At 41.4% G+C, this 22,751-nt stretch overlaps 1 protein-coding gene across 1 annotated transcript in view; it reads left to right on the plus strand.

The window, feature by feature from the left end:
- Window positions 1–22,751, plus strand: part of PARP1 (poly(ADP-ribose) polymerase 1) — a 34,710-nt gene that overhangs the window by 9,232 nt on the left and 2,727 nt on the right. The window contains exons 4-21 of the mRNA XM_010706656.3: window positions 5,920–6,016; window positions 7,324–7,440; window positions 7,950–8,126; window positions 8,554–8,695; window positions 10,208–10,348; window positions 10,730–10,972; window positions 11,763–11,831; window positions 12,613–12,745; window positions 13,913–14,108; window positions 15,279–15,407; window positions 17,673–17,756; window positions 18,639–18,761; window positions 19,134–19,262; window positions 19,963–20,061; window positions 20,547–20,699; window positions 20,998–21,125; window positions 21,503–21,564; window positions 22,623–22,737. Of these exons, the coding sequence (XP_010704958.1) occupies window positions 5,920–6,016; window positions 7,324–7,440; window positions 7,950–8,126; window positions 8,554–8,695; window positions 10,208–10,348; window positions 10,730–10,972; window positions 11,763–11,831; window positions 12,613–12,745; window positions 13,913–14,108; window positions 15,279–15,407; window positions 17,673–17,756; window positions 18,639–18,761; window positions 19,134–19,262; window positions 19,963–20,061; window positions 20,547–20,699; window positions 20,998–21,125; window positions 21,503–21,564; window positions 22,623–22,737 (2,337 nt within the window). The remainder of the gene's footprint in view (window positions 1–5,919; window positions 6,017–7,323; window positions 7,441–7,949; window positions 8,127–8,553; window positions 8,696–10,207; window positions 10,349–10,729; window positions 10,973–11,762; window positions 11,832–12,612; window positions 12,746–13,912; window positions 14,109–15,278; window positions 15,408–17,672; window positions 17,757–18,638; window positions 18,762–19,133; window positions 19,263–19,962; window positions 20,062–20,546; window positions 20,700–20,997; window positions 21,126–21,502; window positions 21,565–22,622; window positions 22,738–22,751) is intronic.

The raw sequence follows: 22,751 nt of genomic DNA on the forward strand, positions 1-22,751 counted from the left end.
TGCAGTCAGTAATTCCTAGTGCGTGTGTTTATATTTTGTTTGCTATATTAAGCATGATGTAGTGATGTGGAATAAGGGGTGGAATGTCATGGTTTCATGATTTTTCATTATCGGTATTCCACATCATAACATCATGCAATGTACTGGGGGTTTGACTGCTGATGCTCAAGTTCCGGGTGCCTGTCCAGCGGAGAAGAGCAGCTACGTTTCCCCAGGGGGCTTTGCGGTCAGCGAGGAGATATAACTCCCGGCAAGGTCACCTGATGCTCTCTTCTTTGCCTGCGCTGCTTCGCTTGCTCTTCTTTGCCTGCGCTGCTTCGCTTGCGCTTCTCTGCCTGCGCTGCTTCGCTTGCGCTTCTCTGCCTGCGCTTCTCGCCTGCGCTTCTCTGCCTGCGCTTCTCATCTCAGCGTTGTGGTAAGGCCGATCCACTATCAATTTCACATTCTCTCTCCTTATAAATTCTGTTGATACCATATTTAGTAATTACTTTGTTTTACCTCTAGATTGTTGCCACTGTTTTCATTATTTCGGGGTCCCTTATTTCTTTTTTTCCGGGGGTCGCGGATCCGCGGATCCCTCCGCCCTTCTAGTCACGGAACCGGGCCGAACCAGCCCGTAAACCGTTGACATGTTGTTATCAGCCTTGATTTCTCTACCTAACCACTTGTTACAGAATTGGTTTGACATCTACACACTGCTGATCTGTGATATACAGAGTCTGATAACAGTGCTTATTGCCTGCATGGTGCTTACACTTGGATGCTTTTGTTTGCTAAGCCTTTTATGATAGACAGTTGAAATCTTATTGCTTTGCACTGAAATTTTGAATGGAGGCTCTTAACAGAAGTTGAACTGATAGAGAAGCCCTTCCAGGTGGCTTGCTAGTTTTGGTTGATCTTTCTCAGTTAATGAAGGCTTTTATGTTTGAGGTGACTTTGCCTAGCATCACATTTGTTAACACAAGCCAATGCTGCATTTTTCCCATGAAGGAGGAAGCATAAAGTATCACTGGGTTCTACAAACAGGAACGATGTTGTCTTGTAAGGTGTTGGGCTTCCCCGTGTACTTCCTAGACTGAATTCAGCAATACTTCTGCAAGGAGTCACTGTGAATCTGCCCAGTGAGACTGACATCGGGTTCTGAAAAGATGTAGTTGTATCAAGTCTGTGCAGTCTTTGTCAGTTTTGGTCCTGTGTAAGTGTGTGGCTGATGGGCATGGTTCAGAGCTTCTGAGTATCAGCGTTGGTTTTGATTATAGATAACAGAGTAGAGCTTGCATAAATTGATCTGTGTGTTAAGAGTCTGCCATTCAACTTATGTGCTTGATTCTTGGTTGGCAAGCGGTTGTTCCGAATGTATTCAGCAGCAGTGCAGATGCTGTGGGGAGGGTTCTGCAGTGTCATGCAGATACTTTTCCGTGGGTCTGTATGCCAGTGTTCAGCCCTGTCCCCTGAGCTGCTGGAGTCTGGTACCCTTCAGACTGTGCTGTGCTATCTGGGACTGCTTTCCTTTCACATAGTAGGCACCTTCCTTCTGTGTGCATTGCAGAATGTAGGTAGGAGTACCAAGTTTTTACATGTTTGCTGCTTTTTGCATTCCACTTCATCCTGGGGCAGTGAATGAGTTTAATAAGGTTATTAGTAACTTTCTCCCATGTCTTCAGCAAAGCACTAGAGATTTGACTGGTTGCTTTTTTGTTTTTTTGTTTTTTGTTTTTTGTCTGCCCTGATTCTGCTTTTCTGGGCCACTCTCTGGGATGATATTCAAAATATGAAGGCTTTGCAAAGGTAGGCCAGAAGACAGTTTGCCAAGTCACTGTGTAAATAAGAGTCTAGAATTGCACTGGAAAAAAGCTTAGTGTGGTGATGTATGGTAATGTGAACCAGGACCTTATGCCAGAAAAACAGTAGGAAATGCCACCTTTCCTGCTTCCAAAGCACTGCATGAACAAGCCTCTTGCCTGTGAGGGTGCTGACTGGCTCTTGTGAGCCATCACCTTTCTTTGCCATTTGGGCTGTGTGCTTGACCTGAGGGTATTAAGGATGAATTGGCAAAGAGACCATCTGTCTCAGAGCTAACTGAGTGAGTGGGAGTGTAAATAAGTGGAATGAGTGGAGTGGTGTGGTTGTGCTTCCTCGCTGGGGATTATCTGACAAGAAAGTACAGAGTTCTGAAGAAGCTAAGAAGAAGGTGGGGGGGAAATCCAGAAGTTTGAATGAGGTGCAGCTCTCTCCCATTTTTTAGCTTGTGCATTCGATCAGATAACAGGTATTAATGACAGAAATTGCAGCTTCTTGCAGAAACAATATCAGAGCATCTGCTGTAGGTGAGATTCTGAAAGTGATCTTCAGTTATCTCTACTTGTGCTGCATTCAAATTACATCCAGTCAGCTGTTTGCAGTTTGGATACGACATACCCAAATTCATCTGCTGCTTCTGCATGTCTGGCCTGTGCTCAGCAGAGACACTCTGACTGGAGCTGCTGTCAGCCCTTTGCATAAAAGCAATGATCTCACATACGTGTTGCAGGTGAGTGAAACTGAGGCATTGAGCAACGCTACCGAGAATAGGATGGAAAAATCTCTTCCCTCTGAAGGACAAAAATGGGAAGATATCCAGCAAGGATCCTAGCTCCTTTCATTGGTCATTACTGGATGCAGTCCTCCCCTGCATGGAACTGCTGCTCAGTATGGTAGCAAAGCCTCATTCTGGAGGTGTTGTCAGGCAGCACCCAATTAGCTGCAGATAATCTGAAGCAGAGAATAAGTACTCGTGTCAGCAACAATCTGCAAGTGCTTTACAGAGTGAGGAAGGGGGTTCCAGATCCTTCCTATATCAGGTGCTTGTCTTTATCCAAGGTTACTGTCCTTATGTCTTTGTTTTCATTCTTATGAGGACATGAAAAATGGAGTAAATGGTAAGGAAGGGCCAATTGGGGGTGGGCCGGTTCACCTTCCTCATCATCCTTTTTAAAGCTGGAGTGGATCTCGTAGTTCTGTATCTTCCAGGGAGGTGAAAAGTGTTCTCTGTTGTCTGGTCAGTGCTAGTCTTCTAAGCAAGCTGTTGGACTGTATCTGTTTAGTGCACAGACTTTCCCTTCTGCAGCAGAAGAAAGGCTGTATGCAGCAGCACCCGGCTGCTATTAGCAGCACAGTGTCTGGTCCCAGTGATGGCAGGTAAAAGGAGTGTGCGTCAACGAGTATCTGCTTTGTTAGTTTTTTGTAAAATTTGTGACTTTGGACAGATAGGAGATGAATTCACTTTTGTCCATCCCTTCTTGAAGCTGTATAAAATAACAATTGGTGTTTGCTTTAAGTATTGGGCATAGGCAGGGACGGGGGAGAAGGTGAGAAACTTCCAGCTATGTACCTCTCTGCAATCTATATGATCCCCCTCACACTGCAGATTGGCTGGAGCAGGTATGACAGTTGTTGGGTACAGGCAAAGCAACCCACTGTCCCGTCCCCCCCCCCTCTGAGAAACTGCCAGAAGTACGAATCCTGCTGGGACTTGGATACTTTCCCTTGGTCCAGGGGCCTCTCAGCAGGGTGACTGCCTTCCATTTGTTTGGCTTTCCTCCTTTTGGAGGCAAGTTGCTGCACAGCCATCAGCCTTGGCTTGCTGGAGGCACCCTGGCTCTCAGCCTGCCAACGAGAGACACTGCAGATGCACAGTGTTTGGGCACCCATCCTAAATACTTGCATGATTAAGCCCTCTGGCTTGGGAAGGTACAGCAATGTGTGCATTGTGTTCATGCTGGTGTGTTTTCCCTTATTATTCTGTATGCCTGTGATTTGGTTAAACTTCCAGGAGCTGTAATTTGCATGATGAGCACTTTGTGTTTGGTGCTGCAGTGATCAATGGATGCTCTGGGCTTGTGCCTTGTGGAGCCTGCAGCCAAAGGGAGAGGAGCACCCTTGTGTGGCCTGAGGACCTTTGGAAGCATGGCTGTGCTTGTACTGCATCCAGTCTTGCCTTGCTGTTTCTTGTCCGTGCCATTTAGGAAACAGTATTGTGAATAGGAGAGCAATTGAGAATGTTAACTTTGACTTACCCAACAGCCACAGCTTATGCATACTTTTAAGTCTATCTGATGTTTTTAAATGATTGTAACTCTTTGACAGAGTTTGACAATGCAGTGGAACATCCAAGCTGTGCTCATGCTGTACCTCAATTTCTAGGCCCATCCTGCCCCAAATGGGGTAAAATTTAATTTTATTTCCTCGTGATGAGAACATGCACTGAGAGTGATTTATTGATACTGTTACAGGCAGACCAAGGGGGTGACATGACTCTGGAAACCTGAATATTCTTATGAGGTCTCATTCAGAATCCTGCAAAAATCTCTGGCTCTTGTTTGGCTTTCTCTTTTTTCGTCTTTCCTGTGCAAAGTTTCCTGTACCTTCTCCATGCACATCTGTAATGGTTCAGCTAATAACAGTAAATTTCCTCACACAAAGCGGCACAATAGTACATCATGAAACCATGTCTTATCACAACAAACCCTGCTTAAGTTTCTTTCATACAGTTCCCTTGTAGATACTGAAAAGCTGCAGTTAGGTCTCTCTAAAGCCTTCTCCAGACTGAACAGTCCCAGCTCACTCAGCATGTCCTCAGAGGGGGAGGTGTTCTGTTCCATTCCTCAGGTCATTTTTGTGGCCTTTCTCTGGACGCGCTCCAACAGGTCCATCTCTCCTATACTGAAGACTCTACATCTGGATGCAGTACTGTAGGTGAGGTCTCACCAGCACAGAGCAGAGGGGCAGGTTCACTTCCCTCACCCTGCTGGCCATGCTTCTTTCTGGTGCAGCTTCTTTTGGTGCATTTGGCTTTCTGGGCTTCAAGGCCACAAGCTGGCTCATGCCCAGCTGCTATCCACTCATACTGTCAGGTCCTTTTCAGCAGGGTAGTGCTCCATCCTTACATCCCTCATCATGTACTGATTGTGAGGATTGCCGCACACCATGCTGAGGTGGCAGCAGGGGGAGGGAGGGAATTGTTCCTCGGTGCTCTGCCCTTGTGAGGCCCTGCGTGCAGTACTGTGCCCAGGTATGGGGTCTCCAGTACACGAAGAATGCAGTGTGTCCAGTGGAAGACAGAGATGCTCAGAGGACTGGAGCACCTCTCCTATGAAGAAAGTCTGAGGGAGCTGTTATTGTTCAGCATGGAGAGGAGGAGGCTGTGGGGATATCTCGCTGCGGCCTTCCAGTACTTCAAGGGAGTTGATAAGCAGGAGAAAGACCAACTTTTTACATGGTCTGATAGCGATAGGACTGGGGGGGTGGCTTTAAACTAAAAGAGGAGAGATTTAGGTTGGATGTTAAGTGGAGAATTCTTTACCCAAAAGGCACTGAGACACTGAAACAAGTTGACCAGAAAAGGTGTGAGTGCCCCATCCCTGGTGGTGCTCAAGGCCAGGTTGGATGGGGTCCTGGGCAGCCTGAGCTGGTGGCAGCCCTGCTCCTGGCTGGGGATTGGAACTGGATTGTCTTTAAGGTCACTTTCAACACAAGGCATTCTGTGACGATTCCATGGTAGTCATAACCTTCATTGCTACACCTCCTCATATGTGGAGAGGTGTATGTATTCTCGTGGGTCTTTGTGTATGCCCTTGTAGTAACTAATACAGATGTGGCTGAATATGCCTGCAGTTCCCAATGTTGTAGCATTTTATGTGCTGTTCTGCCAGATCATAATTATCCTGTGAAAAGCCCAAAAGTGTGCCTGATCTAATTGAGGCAGTTGTTGCAGAGCCAAGTACGTGTCTGTGATGTAGCACTGAGGAATTTTGAAAAGTGGTCTTGCCACTTATTCAAGTCTCTGCAGATATCAGCAGTCAGTAACCTGAGCCATTTTAATGGATAGGCGTTTAAATAACTTATTTTCACTATGTATGTTCTTTATTTTTTCTCTCTTAGAAAGAGAAAAGGAGAAGAGGTAGATGGAAATGTGATTGCAAAAAAGAAATCAAAAAAAGAAAAAGAAAAAGAATCAAAGCAGGAAAAACAGCTGAAGGTGAGTTTTAGCTGATTAGATCCTAAAAACTGCCTAGCTAGAACAATGCAGTGTCAGACACTAACTGAAGAGCTGTGGTACCTGGAGAGGAACTGTACCTGCTGCCTAGATGAAGCAGAGTTGCAGTACAGCTGGTCCTTATGTCTTGGCACAGGAGGTGGCCTGATGCAAAGCCATTGCTGAAGGCGATTCTCCCTGCTGTTGTCTCCTGAAATAGAAGAAGGAACTTTTCTAGGACTTAGGCTTATTAGATTTAAATAGATTAGGCTAAATGCCTTCTTTCTCTCAGAGAAGTTGGTTTCACGAACCTTCCTGTTTCATCTGACTGTGGTTGCTGAAGCTCTGATACCAAGCACTGTTTCAGAAGAGCTTGGCAGCCAATAAAGAGCTCACTGTAAAAATGAAGCAAAGTGTGGAATTAGATTACAGAGAGGTCATATCTCTCTCACCCTATGAGAAGCAGTTGTTGAGTACAAAGTGTGATTGATTGCAGCTTTCTACCTTTTAATTTTGGAATACTGTGGGAAGAATTCCTAATGGAGCTGTGAGAATTTTATATTCATTGAAAGTTTGGCATAGGTACTTTCCAAGAAAAAAAATAACAAGCAGCTTTGCTAAAGCTAATGCTTAATGGAGCTGTAAAGAAAATGACATGATCTGATTTTTTAGAACATCTCTTTTCTGTCTAACCCTTTCACCTTTTGTAGAAAGGCCTAAAAGAACGTGCAGGCCTTTCTGGGCCATTTCATGTTTCTGATCTAAAAGTACTTCTTACACTTAAGTGTCTTAAAATAAGGACAATGTGTTCCAGCATTTGTGATTTTTATTTTAATAAAATACACTCTAATGCAGTGATATCCCCGCTGTTGGCAGTGTGAACTGGATTGTCGATGCTTGCAGAGGCTGTTGAGAGTACACTGAGAGTAGAAGTGTGGTAGAAACACAGGTTCTGCTCCACCTAAAAGCCAATTGTTTTGCTATAAAAACTTGTATCTTTTTGTATGGGGTAGTGCTGTAAGACTTGTTCCACAGTCTTTCTGCTCACATATACAATGCAGAAGCATTGTCTTATACAGAATCCCATAAAGCCAAGCTTTCCCTTGCAATCTTCTTGTGAGAGTACTTTTGAAAGCTATCATGTGCATATATATTCATACTGAAATCTGAAGCATGTGTCTTTAAAGACCTGATCCAGTTGTTTGGATAAAACATGTGGTTCTCCCTGTGGTGAAGCACCATGCTGCAGTTATGGACGTGTTCAGTAGTGAGTGTCTGCAAATAGCTAAGCTGACAGGCTTTGTCCACAGGAGCAGACAGAGCTGATCTGGGGCATCAAGGATGAGCTGAGGAAGGTCTGCTCCACCAATGACCTGAAAGAGCTGCTGATTGCCAACAAGCAGGAGGTGCCTTCAGGGGAGAATGCAGTAAGTTGGTCTGTAGTCATTTTGCATGTCTGCTGGGTCTTGAATGTCCCAACTGATTGGTATTTTTGTCACTGGCTCTGCAAAAGCACATTGGCTGTGGTGCTTCGCATTGCCTCCTTCTAACTGTTACGTTAGGCTAGAGGAGGCAAAGACTGAGTTATTTTCTAGTTATTTTCTGGCACGCTTCCTAAAAAAGTCACATTTTAGACTGTGTAACTGGGAAAAGGTTTCTCTCTTTCAGAGGCACATGTCACATGAAGTGTTTTTGTTTATTAAGGCTGTAGAGAGTGTGGGATGAGGTGTGGGAAGTGTCTAGACTCAAAATGGCCAAGAAAATCTCTAGGCAGGAAAACTGGGGCTTGTCTGAGCCTACGTTCCCACCTACATACGTGTGCTCAGATGCAGTAGCTCATCTACTTCTTTTCGTCTCCAGCAGTGCTGTCTGGTCAGGCTCTGTGTGGGAGTTATGCTCTCCTGAATGCCCAGTTCTGTATTCTTTGTTGTTTTAGATTTTGGACCGAGTGGCAGATGGGATGGCGTTTGGAGCTCTGCTTCCCTGCGAGGAATGTAAGGGGCAGTTTGTGTTCAAGAGCGATGCATACTACTGTTCAGGGGACATTACTGCCTGGACTAAGTGTGTGGCTAAAACACAGACTCCCAACAGGAAAGACTGGGTAATCCCAAAGGTGGGTGTTGACTGTAAATGTGATGATCTGAAGCATGCTTCTTAATTGATGCTTCCTCTTGTGAGGAGTTTGGATGTTGGATGCTGGAGAGCAAAGTGTGCTGCAGTGCTCAGCAGCTGTGACAGCGGGGAATCCTGTCACGGCTCCATCTCTCTGGGGGCAGTTAATATAGAACAAAATCATCCCTTTTCCCAGTAACGCTAAATTAAAAGAGATATTGCTGATTTGATTTGAAACCAGTCGTTTACTCTCCTCTAGCTTTGTTTTCTGAATCAGTGAAGTGAATATTTGCCTATCTTAATATGAGTATCTTGGAAATCCTTTGAGACCTATGATAAATGACAGAATCTGGCCACTGCTTAACTTGGCTTTTAAATTTTGTAATAGTATTTGTTGTTTTTAAACTCTGTATGCTTCTATCATACAGGAATTTCGTGAAATTCCTTATCTCAAAAAGTTTAAGTGTAAGAAGCAGGACAGGATATTCCCTCCTGAGGCTGCAACTGTGAACTCTGTGCCACCTCCATCTGTATCTGCTCCTTTGACAGAGACTGTCTCTACACCCCAAGGTCAGTGGAGTTCAGGGTGGTGTTTGATGCCGTTTCCATCCAAATGGGCCCCTTGAAGAGACCTGCTGTTTGCGGTTCTCTTACCCCTGAGCAGTCTGAGCTCTCCTGGTGAGAAACAGAATTGTAAATTGTCATGTGCTACCTCTTCCTAGCAAAGGAAGACCCTTTTCTGGCTCACTGGGCACACATGCTTGGGATCTTGTTGTTTTTTCATGTGTGTGTGGGTACTGGTTTCTTTTTCTGACAAATCATTTTGGGTATTTGATGGTGTATTCACAATGAATCAAAGAGTTAAAGGCCCATGTCCCAGCTGGGACCTGCTGTGAAATACTTTCTGATTTGGTTTCTTGGGGAGCATCCAGGATCCTCAGTAATATCAACTTCCATATTCTGCACCCAGTGTTAGGTTTTTAAGGTCAGGAAGTTGTTTGAAATCCTCTTTGTGTACTTAGTCTCAACAACTGCTGACTAGCATTGTGCAAGAACAGATGTGCTGTCTCCGATCTGCAAATTGGCAAATGGTTCAACTCCACTAGTTCCACATAGGCCACTGGCACAAGTTGCACCCTTCAGTGATGTGCCTTGTCCACTAAGAACTGTAACTTCTTATTTAGTTTATTTAGCCCTGGCTGTAGTTTGGAGAGCAAGGGGATGTTGTTCCTTGGTGAAAAGGGTGAAAGTAATTTCTGTCTAGCTGATATTGGCCAGATCATGTTATTTTAACTGGCAACTTGATTCCCATTCCAGTGTGTTCTGAAAATAAATACAAACTACTGACTAGAATTAAGCCCAGGTTACTTTGTTTGCTAGCAGCCTAACTCATTTGTGTCTGGAATGGTGGATGGGAGGAACAAAAACCTTTCAGTTTAGCATTCATCTTTAGAAGTGCAGGAAAAGCTTTCAGACATTCATTGTGCTCTGAATCCACCTGCATTGCAAAGCTCATTGCATCAGTATTGACACCACAAAGTAGTGAAGCATCAACTGCTTACCAGTTTGCTTGTTGCAGGGTTTGCATGATTCAGCCAGTTTCCAACTTTGAACTGCCTGTAAAATCAAGACTCAAATATACTGTAACATATGAGAATGCTGTTCTTTGAGAGATAGACTTTCTCCAGCTCCTCAAAAGCAGATTTCCTTTTGAAGAGGCAGGACCTTTCATGTTGTCCAGTCATCAGATGAAGAGGGAAGCTGAGCAAAGTCTCTAGTAGACAGTTCTGAAGCAAACTTAAACAAAACAAAACACAACAACACTAAATGCAGGCAAATAATGTGCCCACATACGCATCTTTTCCAGCCTTCCATTTATTCTGTTTGTTGTACGTGCTTCATCATCTCCCTTAGAGAATGGAAGCTTTCTCCCACTCATTAGTCAGACCCACTTGGACTCATCTCCCTGCAGGCTGTGCTGATTTTTCTGAGTGTGTGGGATGCTGTCTCTTTATGCTTATTATTTGTGTGGGGAACTCTGTGCTTTTAACTAATGTGTTGGTCTTGTTTCTGAACCCCTAGACAAACCACTGACCAACATGAAGATCCTGACCCTTGGAAAGCTGTCCAAGAACAAGGAGGAAGTGAAGAATATTGTGGAGGAGTTGGGAGGAAAAATGACAACAACAGCTAACAAGGCCACCCTGTGCATCAGCACACAGAGTGAGCAGCCTTGGGGTGGTCACTGGTAGCACTGGACGCATGTACTTGATTAGAGCTCTATGTGGGTTAGTGTTTGGATTAGGGAGTGTGTTTGCACTTGCATGTGGCCTTGGAAAAGTAAAAGGAAACGTGAGTTGGTTGAGTTTTACTCACCTAGCAAAAAGTAGTCATGTGGGTTGTGCCGTAAAGGCTGGACCAGTCGAGTAAAATATGAGAGTTCCTGTTCTAGTCCAGTCTGCAGCTTTGTATGTTGTGGAAATGCATCTCCTCAAAGTTTTACAGAGTCCTGAATTGTTGTCAGAAGTAGAGGCTGAAGTCTTGAAATCTCACTGTTTGTTTTTTGTTTGTTTGTTTGTTTTCCTCCCTTTCCTGCCTCTGCAGAGGAGGTGGAGAAAATGAGCAAGAAGATGGAAGAAGTGAAGGATGCCAAAGTTCGTGTGGTCTCAGAGGAGTTTCTTAAGGATGTGAAATCTTGCAGCAAGAGCTTTCAGGAGCTTCTCTCTCTCCATGCAATTTCACCTTGGGGTGCAGAGGTGAAAACGGAGCACCAGGAGGTGGCGGTGGATGGGAAGTGCAGCAAGCCCCCAAATATGAAGAGTGCTGGGAAGGTCAAAGAAGAACAAGGTGAAGAATGAAGTGGTTGTTTCTCCAGAGGCCTGTTTAATGCTCTGTGTGCACAAAGAAAATCTGGGTATAGTCTAGCCTCATCCTTTCCTAGAGTTCTCTGACTTTTTTTTTTCCCTCATAGTAAATTTTAAATAATCATGCTTTAGGTAAGACCAGGTTTAAGTGAGTATGAAGCTATCTCTTGACAGCTTCTGTCCCAGTAGCACTCTTAGAATCGTAGAATCATTAAGGTTGGAAAAGACCACTAAGACCATGTAGTTCAACTGTCAGCCCATCACCACTGTTCAGTAGTCTTCACAACTGCCACAGCAAGCTTGCATTATTTATGCTGGAAAGTGAACAAAACCATTAGATATGCTCAACTTCTTTTCCATAGCCCCCAAGCTTTTAGCTTGTTCAGTTTTGTGTTATTGCTAGACTAACAGCAGCAGGATCTCCAAGAGTACTGAATGTCCCACATGCCCTGTGAAGTTTTAAGATCCCACTTAAATACAACCACAAATGTGACTTCTATCTATTGTGTAGTTGGACAAACGATATTGAGGTCAGGAGAAAGAAGGTAGATGTTATCTGGGGAGATCTTGGTTTTCATTTCCTTCTGGGGGATGGCAGCTGTGAATTAGCTGCTAAAGGCAGGTAAAAAACCATTGAAGTGTGGTGGTATTATTCCAAGAATTTGATTTGAAGCCTCATTAAGGTAGTAATTATGCAAATTGAGAATTTATATCTTGATTCAAGTCAAACTGTATTGCCTGTGTAGGAAAAAATTAACTTCTTATCCCTGCAGGACCTAGCAAGTCTGAAAAGAAAATGAAGCTAACAGTTAAAGGTGGAGCAGCAGTAGATCCTGACTCTGGTGAGTGAGAACAATAGCTGAGCCTTCACCAAAGTCTTCAGGATGCATGATTGTTTGCAGCATTCTTATTTTTATCTTTCTGTGGAAGGAAAAGGATTTTTGGTCATTAATATAAAAGTTCAGGATGCTGTAAAGGAAAGTGGTATTTTTTAAGACAGATTTTCTTCTTTAAGGCAAGAATTCCTTGCCTTAAAGCTTGGATATTCTAGGATATTCTAGTGCATCTCTCAGGAGGTCCATTTAAACTAAGGTATACGCATTTTTCTGCTTCAGTAACATGTTAGAGGAGTGTATAAAAGCTCAGGCAGCAGTGACTATGGTTGTGCCATAAGCATTTGCCTCAAGACTCTTTGAGCAGGGGCAAATGACGCTACTCTCCAAATTGATTATGTACAGATGTTGTCCTTAGAATTCATACTCCAACTAAGACCAGCCTTCATTTTTTCACTTCATTTTTTAATGTGACAACTGTAAAACTATATCTCTCTTGAGAATTCTTCTAGCCAGTCATGCAGTGTTCAGGGCTAGATTCTAGGTTCTTTTCTCAAATGTACAGTTTTTTTCAAGTTAGGGTTGAGGTTCATTCCAGTGTACCTGAAAGCACGTACCTACAAGGTGTTGAAAAGTAAGCTTAAAATAGTTTTTAATGAGCATGTTACCACTGTTCTTTCTGATATTTTGTTAATTTTCTCACAATTTTGAAACACTTGGGTGAACATGAATGTAGGAAAGAAAGCTAAAATAGTAACCTTTGTCTTCTAATTCTGTTCCTTCTCTGTAGGCTTGGAGGATTCTGCTCACGTCTTTGAAAAAGGTGGAAAGATTTTCAGTGCAACTCTTGGCCTAGTAGATATTGTGAAAGGAACAAATTCCTATTACAAACTGCAGCTGCTAGAGGATGACAGAGAGAGCAGGTGAGTTCAATTTTCCCTAGAAATGTCTTTGTTCACTTTTTTTCTAGTAAGTACTGGATTTTTGGTTTCTACAAAAGCAAGAAAGGAGTCTTGTAATGTTCTTGTAAGGAGTTATGGATAGATATGTTTGTTTAAAAAGGTGGGAGGGGCTGAGGGGGAGCTGTTGAATTGTCTGGTAGCATTCATTTGTGCATTCTGGGATGAGTGAGGCACATACAATAGATATCCAATTAACCCAGTCCAAAGAAGATAGCAGGAAGGTCACAGTGCTCTCTGACTGACAGCCGCCCATGAAAATACAAGTTTTTCTGTTTTGACATCCAGGAGCCCAATCATGAAGTATGTAATGTTGGGAATCTTCCCCATATTCTCCAACTTAATTTTGTCTTCTAATTGCAGAGCTGTGACCTTGGGAAACAAAACCAGATTCTGTCTCTTAACATCACAGTGTAGTTCTGACTTAGAGGGGTACTGAGGCTTAGCAAAATGCAGTGAAAGGGTCAGGAGATGATTGTCATCAAATGTGGTGGATCTGTCCAGTGGTTGTGGTTATGCTTCTCATAACAGATACGGAAATTGAGGGGGGTATTGCTAGCTCCTGTACTTGGAGTTTGTATCTGGAGCTGTGATCCAGAGTTTGGATCTGGATTCAGGTGGAGGGATCCCAATACCTGTGCTTTCTGCCTGACGAATTGGAAACATTGAATTGATTGCTGAAGCTATCCAAGTTAATGGTAGTAAGACAAATACTTCAGTTATTTCTGTTGTTCCTAAGAAACTGAACTCTATGACTTTGAATTACAGGCTTAAGTATGCATGTTGTTTTTTTCCCCTAAATATATGAACTCAAAAGACTGAAGATGTATATTTGTAAAAATATTGACTTAAGTGGTAATAGCTACTATTTTCTTTCCCCTTCTCTCTCTCACTGTGCATGCATTTATCTTCAGAGCTGTACATCTGGTGTGTTTACAGCAGGTGTTCTTTACACCTGTTGTTGGACATAGGCACTGTGGTGGCTCTTCTGTAGCTTTCTTGCAGAATATCTCTCCTTAAAATAACGACATGCAAATGGCTGATTCACAGTTGCAGAATCAGTTTCATTTGGACTGAGATCTAGAGCCAGAGCCTTTACATCTGCTCTTTTCTTGCGTTTCACTTCTCTAGGTACTGGGTGTTCAGATCCTGGGGTCGTGTGGGCACTGTCATTGGGAGTAACAAGCTGGAGCAGATGCCATCAAAAGAAGATGCTGTTGAACACTTCCTAAATTTGTATGAAGAGAAAACTGGCAATTCTTGGCATTCAAAGAACTTCACTAAATATCCAAAAAAATTCTACCCACTGGAAATAGATTATGGACAGGTAACTGTTAAATGTCCCTGTGCCAGGTGGAGCATTGCTCAGCTGCTTTCCTGTAACTCTCCTCTTCTGCACTTACTGACACTTTAACTTGAGGGATGAAGTGCAGGGGTTTTGCTGCACAAATAATGTAAGCATAGCAAGGAGACTGCTGGGAGAATAATTATTCTTGTTTACTCTGTGTAATCTTATAGAATTTAATTTGAGATGAAGTAAGCAGTCATTTCACAAACTCCCTGTTTTATTTTATTTAAATTAGACACGCTTCATCTGTTTTCTGCATTCAAAATTCTCCCAAATGGTGAAACGAATCTTTTGCAGCCCAATGCTTAGTGTGCATGTTGAGCAAGCTGAGGAGGAGAAAATATTTGTTACCAGTAGGATTTGGCTGTTTAGACATCTATGCTAAATAGGAATTCTATTCCTTCTGCCCATTGGGAGAGTGTGTATACTTATACCCCGTAACTTAAACTATTTTCAGGTGACATAGCTGAATGCTGCTACTAGCTATAAAGACATCAGAGAAGATGTTTTCAAGACACTGCATTTTTCTATAGCCACATTACTGGATGTCGTCTTTCAGTGTGAAGTAGCCACTGCTTAGCTTTCTTTCTGGAAATTTGAATATTGCAACAGGAAATTAACTGTTATACTGCAGTGTGCTATAACACTGAAGCGTCTGGCAGATGCTTTATGGATGAAACACTCTACCCAGGAAAATTCCTAGGAAGTATCACTTGTAACTGATGATGCCTATACTTACTGATGGCCATTTTTATTTAAAAAAATGTTCTGAAACTAATTATTTGTTATAAAACAATGAAATAAGCTTTTTTTTTTTTTTTCATACCATGGTGTCTGCAACAGAATCTTGCAGAATAAGTGAATACTGCTGTTGGAGGTAAAGCAGAGATGAATGCAGTTCAATTCCCTTAATTCTACCTTTATTTTACGATGCTGCCTCTTGAAACACTTCTGCCCAGTTTCTGAATAGGTGGATTTTTGACACCACTTAGCTCCAGAAAGTCAGACCAGCATCTAATACTGCCTATGAACTTCAGGCTAGTAGTATTATGTGTCCATTAAATTGGTTTTGATTAGATACCATGGCAGCCAGTCTGTTACCTTTTCCTTTGTGACTTTACTAATTCTGGTACTACGTTTTCTTCCCAGGATGAAGAAGCTGTCAAGAAACTGACAGTGGGTGCTGGGACTAAATCAAAGCTTGCTAAGCCAATCCAAGACCTTATTAAGATGATTTTTGATGTGGAGAGCATGAAGAAAGCTATGGTGGAATTTGAGGTGACTACATGCATGCGTGTGTCTCAATTATAACTTCCCTTTCTCTCTATATAGTACTTGCGCAGCCTGAAGTAAGTTCTTTGCAATCCAGGGTGTATCATACTTTGCAGAAGTCACTGCTAGTTTTAGATCAGCACTGAATATGGTCAAGAGTCTGACCAACGTTTGACAGGCCATGGAAGTAGTAACTTATGATGCACATGAGCGTGTTCTTTGTTCTACAGCAGGGAATGTTTTTATCAGATCTCCTTCTGAAGTGGGCTGAACTATAGATTTTGTTGTTGTTTTATTTCTCATTTGTTCTAATGATACCCTCTTTTCATCCATTCTTCTTTCTTTCAACTTTTAGAAATCAGTCTGGTAATATCTCTGCTTGCATTGAAAGAGCAGAGATCCTACAGGTTGTTTTAATACAAGTCAGACTGCTTTGACTCTAAATAACAGATGTCAATTTTCTTCAGCCAGCTTAGTTATCCTCTTCTAAGACTTCATATTTAAACAGCTTATCTGAATGTTTTTGGGTGTATTGCCCAACATCTTGTATTGCTGTAGGTTAGCTATGTTCTTGTATATATTCAGTGTCTCTCTTGGTTGTTTTTCTAAAACAATACTAATAGCTTGTACCTGGAACTGGCAAAAGGCCCTAGATCGTTTATCGGGTGTCATCTGGCTTTGTAAAGCTCTGAAACTCCGTTAATTCATACAGCTGCATGTTTGTAGGAGACATGAAAATCATGGGACTCACTTCCTACTAGATTTATCTCCTGCTGCTGCTGAACAGTTGGTTTTTCTTTAGAGGAGGAGTTTTTTCTCCTAGTCTCATGTTTCTCTGCATCCTCCGAAAATGGCTGTGTGATGCCTTTAACAAGCCTGGTGTTGAGCTTTTCGTTCTAACTAGGCACTATTTATGCCTAAACTGGGAGTTCTGATGCACTTTTGTTCCTGCTTCTGACTTAATTTTTGAGAGTTTCCCCTTACCAAGTGTCTGGAATGTTATTACAGTTATCCATGTCATTGCCTTGCATGAGGCTGATGGTTACAGGGCAGTCTGTTCCAGTGTTTTGCCCTCTCTTGCATGGGTAAATATCTCTCTTGCTCCTCATTACAGTCCTGGCACATGCAGCTCTGACACAGAGCTAATTCTTCATGTTGCCCTCAGTGTTCCTCGCAGTATTAATCTTCAAATTTGTCCTCAACACATGATCAGTTTTGAAGTCTGTCTTCTCTTTTGCATCCATCGTGGCTCCTCTTAGTAACTGACTGTATGTATACGTAGTTGCAGCAAATAGTAAGAGCTCTCCTTAGCCCAATACAAGGTGGAAATCACTTCAGGGCTTTCAAACCAGTCTCTGTAGCTCAGAACCATCTTTTGAGTTCAGCCTGCAGAGAAGACTTGCACACAGCCAGGGTTCCTTGTTCTATAGTGAATGAATAATGTATAGCTTATCCAGATAATATACCATGTGTACATGGTTTCGTAGAATCTTTTTGTCATTGAGCTGAATCATAAACCCACCAAGTAAAGTAAATGGTAGTTTACGCTTGCAGGTGTATGATGAGTATTGTAAATAGTCCAGAGAGTACATGTGTGAACATGATAAATGACTCCATTGGTGTTTACTTTTGCTATGCGCTTTTGTATTCAGGCAGCCCATAATTGTGCAGAGAATTTAATGCAAATCTGAAACTCATTCAAGATCCGTGAATACAAAAGGAACAGTGACAAATGAAATAAATTAATAGATAAATGTCAGCAGTCAAGGCATCAATTCTGACTTAGTTGCTTTTCATTTTTTTTCAGTCATGGATGTGAAATATCTGAAGTATTTTGTAACCTCTTTACATTTGTCCATTGATTATTGTAGCATTAAAGCTGGGGGCTGGAAGAGAGTGCCTAGGTTGTACATATGTATACAGAAGATGTTATGTGCAAGAATTCTTTCTAACATATTGCTTCATTGTTAGCCTGAAATGTATACTCACCAAAATGATTCAGAAGCACCTTTGATAGTAGGTTAATACTGAAATCCCAGTCAGACACTTAGGATGCATTTTATGTTACTCTGCCAAGCCTAGTCTCCTGTTGCTGCATTGCTTTGTTTATAGGACATCTTTTCAGTAGCAAACCCTGTCCTTCTGGTACCATTCCTTGATTAATATCAAGTCTGAAATGTGGAGTGATTCGTTCCCTGGAAACCAGAGAGACAGTGCTGCAAAAGTTTCAGTGTAGTGAAATCCTGTTTTAATTGTTTCCAACTTTATCAGATCGACCTGCAGAAGATGCCACTGGGGAAACTGAGCAAGCGACAGATCCAAAGTGCATACTCCATCCTTAATGAAGTTCAGCAGGTGAGTGTGACAGATGTTTGAGCAAGTGGGGAATTTGGTTGTTGTGGGCTTGGAATGGGGTGAATGGTGAGCTGTGTGTGTTTGCTGGAGGTTTCTTTTGTTTTTACATAATTTAAGAGACAATGGGAAGAGAGTGGATACTTCTATCTTAAAACGGACTGGAGGAAACCTTTTTGTTGAAATGTAAATGATTACTGATTTGTGTGAAGATCTGAGCTTGCTGTTAGGTGTAGAAGAGTATGTGGTTTCCATGATGAACTAGTTAGTTCTCTTTGTTGTAAAAGTTTAAGCAGTATTTGTATCTTTCAAAGTTTATGTAGTGCTTATACCTACTTCAAGCTTTTGTATCACAAACTTCAGCTGGTGAAGCTGGTGTTGCCACCTCAGAGAATCTGTTCGAGCATGAGAGTAGAAGTAGTTGACTCAGGGAAGCATCTGGCTTGATGACTACTGTATTTACACATCATGACATGGACCATTCCAAGAATCACTGCATAGTACTGCCTGAAAGAGCTTGCAAAAGTACATCAGCATATGCTGCTGTTTGTTTGCTTTTTTTCTTAGTTATGGGCACCTTGGGAAAGCATTGGTAAAGGAAGTTTTGATTTCACCTTTCTGAGAATACTTCCACACACACACCTTTATTTTTCCTTTTGGAAAGCATAATCCCATTAGATTTTTTCTGAGCAAGCCCTGGCATTTACTATGTGCAAAAGAATTGTGTAAAGCTGCCCTTTTTGCTCCTTTGGGACTTACAGGATTGAAATGCTTTCTATTGCTGCTTCTGTTTATTTGTTTTCAAGTATCCTGTGTGCACCTGTTGCTGTGGAGCCATATTCTGGCCTATTCAGTAATTTTCTTGCTGCTTGTTGTCTTGTATAGGCAGTTTCTGATGGTGGTTCTGAATCCCAGATCTTGGACCTCTCAAACCGTTTCTATACTCTGATCCCTCATGACTTTGGGATGAAGAAACCACCTCTTCTCAGTAACTTAGAATATATCCAGGTAATTACTAGAAATAGTATGCTGTTTGCAGGCAACAGGCCTAATACTAGACCAAATTCATGAGGTGTGAAGTATTATTTCAACCCCTGGCTTTTATGAGGTTAAGCTTGTGGGTTTGTTCAGAATATCTGATTTTGTTTATTTGTGTTTACATATGGAGATTATATATAAGGTTTTAGAAGATACATAAAAATAGTTATAACGTTGAATAGATATGTGTGAACACGTGTATTATATAAAGTATTTATTTAAAAGGCAGTCTTGTTAAATGCCAATGTCTGTGCATCACATAAATTTATATAATTTGGAAGTGTTCTAGAGTTACTTTGAACATCAAAGACGCAAGTAAAATAACTTATTTAAATTATTCAGGCTAAAGTGCAGATGTTGGACAACTTGCTTGATATTGAGGTTGCCTACAGTCTTCTCAGAGGTGGAAATGAAGATGGAGATAAAGACCCAATTGATATCAATTATGAAAAGCTTCGAACTGATATTAAGGTAAAAAAAAAAAAAAAGAGCAACTGACCAGGAATGCATGCTGATGTCTTTTTGGAGTGTTAACAGATCATCTAAGCTCAAAGTGGACAGGTGTATTGGCATGAGTTCAAAGAAGGGCTACCAAGATGGCTATGGTGCTGGGGCACATGTTGCACAAGGTGATCCTAAGAGACCTTGGGCTTTTTAATATGGAGGAAAAAAAGCTTTGGGTGTATCTTACCAGTGTGTATGAATACCAGGTGGTGTGAAGAAATAGAGAACATCATGACAGACTTGTTCTATTATGGTGGTATGCACTGGCAGAATGAAAGGCAATGGGAACAAATTGAAATGATGGATTTCTTTATTATTTTTTTTTCCCCTAACTGTGAGAGTTGCCCAGAGAGGTTCTGATGGATCTATCTTTGCAAAGTATGACTGGACTCAGACTATAGCGATCTGCTACAGCTAACCCTGCTTTGAACAGGGTGATTGAAAGTCATGCAGGTTTCCAGAGGTGCCTTCCTATTGCCAGCAGCAGCAGTTCTCTGGTTGAGTGCTTTCTTTAGACTTTACAAATTCTCTAGTTGAGAATAAATTTCCACCTAAATGATCAATTAGAGAGGCAGTTTAAACTGGGGAGCATAGAGTGAATGTCTTCATTTTATAACAAGTTTGCTAATTTGTATTCTAAAGAAATGTCTCATTTGCTTCTTTGCAGGTAGTTGACAAAGATTCAGAAGAAGCCAAGATTATTAAACAATATGTGAAAAATACTCATGCTGCTACTCACAATGCATATGACCTCAAAGTTGTGGAAGTAAGTATTAGAATACTGGGATTTAAGTTCGTGCAGATTAGCTTTATCGCTCTATTTAGTTGCTTATGGCTTAAGTTTATTTTTGAGTACCTTCTCATTTCCTGTGTTGAAGGCAAATTTTGATAGACCAATTAGTATTTTATTTAATAGAGAAGTCTAGACAGAGATGAGACTAAGCTTTTTTAATTTTGTCTTAATTTGCTGCATAAAAGAGTAGTTGTCTGAAATCAAGTTTTAGTTCCCTAAATGATTTTTTTCAGAAAGCGATGGTCTCATGAAAATACAGAAGAGAGGGTAAAGGATTAATACAGTTCTGTGTGATCAAGGCTACCTCTTTTGCGAGCGTGACATAGCAAGCTGTGAGCACTGAAGAACATTTAGATCAATTCTCATAGTAGATTGGCCTATTTGCCAGATTGATTGTGTGAAGGCAATGGCTTATTTACTTAATTGTTCTTCTTCTCCTATCCCGTTTTGAATTGAAGATCTTCAGGATTGAACGTGAAGGAGAGAGTCAGCGTTACAAGCCATTTAAGCAGCTTCATAATCGCCAGCTGCTGTGGCACGGTTCCCGCACCACCAACTTCGCTGGTATCCTCTCGCAGGGTCTCCGGATAGCTCCCCCTGAAGCTCCTGTGGTATGTTCAACAGACAGCTTCTCTGGTCGCCTCCATCTTGTGCCCCAAAGTGGTCATGGTCAGAGAAAATCTAAATAGTAGGATTTCTTTTTGGGGAGGACCCAGTATTGTCTCTGAGTACAAGGACAGCATTCAGTGTCCAGAGTGGGTTGCTGTACGGTGTCTATGAGAGCGTGAGTTGCAGCTTTGCTTTCCTGAGAGCTCAGCTAGATGTGTTCAGTACTGCCTTTATATTACTGATATTATTATATGAATTTTTCAATCTCTTTTCCCACTTTACTCCCCCCCTTTGCTGCAGACTGGCTACATGTTTGGGAAAGGCATCTACTTTGCAGACATGGTGTCCAAGAGTGCCAACTACTGTCACACATCTCAAGCTGATCCAATTGGGTTAATACTACTGGGAGAAGTTGCCCTTGGAAATATGTAAGTAGCTCATTAGGAGCATTTTCTAAACATGCTTTAGAGTGTTATAATAGAAGCTAATGTTAAAATTGAAAGCTGCTTCTTCAGTGTGAAAAAAGAGCGCTTTGTATTTCTTTAAAAACAACGTTGGCCTTTTTTGTCAAATGAGAACTGTTGGGTGGTGTAAAAACATGCTGGAAGTCTAGAATCATGTTGTAAATGCCAGTATCAATAAAATTAGTCACTGAGATGAGGTATAAAGGCGGCTGAGCTTTAGAAAAATAGAATTTAAATTAACTCACCATAATCTGAAGCCTGAAAAAACATAGATGTATTTTTTTACCAAGAAATTTTAAGATGAATGTCCAACACTGCTGTGTGTTCTTTATGCTATCCAGGTATGAGCTAAAGAATGCTTCTCACATAACAAAATTGCCCAAAGGAAAGCATAGTGTGAAAGGTAAGTTTTCTTTGGTAATGCATTTTTGATGGCAAACTCGTTTTATGTCTGTCTCTCTTCTTCGTGAATAGACCTACAGTCTTTTCGTAGCTGTGCTTCCTTAAGTATTTGCATAATATGCAGCATTATGATTGCATCTGAATACATGTATATAGAATGTTTTGAGATGAGAGTATGCTTGAAAACGTAAAACTGAAGTTAATGGGCTGCCTGAAGTTCAGGAGGAGACTTTCATTTCATAGTACAAGAAGAAAAAGTAAGGTGTATTCTCCACTTCCATATTCACTTTCAACAACAATATGTTTTAGAAGAAGGATGAGAGGCTTAATAAATCAGAGGAATAATTGTTTAGCTTTCAAAGTGTATTGGAAGCTTGTAGCGAAGGGAAAGGCTAAGGATGGAAGTTCAGATACAACAGCTGTTCTCATTACATTTCTATCAGCAAAAGATGGGGGTAAAAGAAAAATGAAAAAAGACTTCATTCTCTAATTCAAGCACAAGTAGTAGTAATCATGACTGTCTTTACAGAGGTAGGAAAGATCGATAGCATTTGGTAGTGAACAACTTCTCTTGAATGCTCAGTTTTGAGAGGCTTAATAAATGAGTTTTCTAAAATTTATTAAAACACGATCTAACACTTTTTCAGTGCATTCCAACTATTTCAAATGTCAAATTAGATTTGTATTGAAGAATCTAAAGAATAAGAATTGATTTATTAAAACTTCCTGAAAATTTTACAGTTTTTCACATGTATGTGCTAAGATATGAGAGCAATAAGAGTAGTCTGATCTGTCTAATTGTCTAGTCTGTATGACAAAGCTAACAGCAAAAAGAGAAACTATTCTTTTAATGTAGCAGAGTACAACTACTATAAACACAGTGGTGCTGAACTGAATAAACTGACAATGTCTTTTATGTTCTCTTTAAGATATTTTTCCTCCCAGTCCGCGTATGACAATATATGGAATGTAATACATGACTGGCTGAGTTTTTTCTTTATGTGCAAAGTTTGATATCTGCCTTCGAGATTTGTTAACTAATGTTTTTTCCTTTTCTAGGCTTGGGTAAAACTGCACCTGATCCCACAGCCACTACAACCCTTGATGGTGTAGAAGTTCCCTTAGGGAATGGGATCTCAACAGGAATTAATGATACCTGTCTTCTGTACAATGAGTATCCTTTGCTGT

Source organism: Meleagris gallopavo, chromosome 2 (assembly GCF_000146605.3).
Source record: "Meleagris gallopavo isolate NT-WF06-2002-E0010 breed Aviagen turkey brand Nicholas breeding stock chromosome 2, Turkey_5.1, whole genome shotgun sequence".
Taxonomy (NCBI): domain Eukaryota; kingdom Metazoa; phylum Chordata; class Aves; order Galliformes; family Phasianidae; genus Meleagris; species Meleagris gallopavo.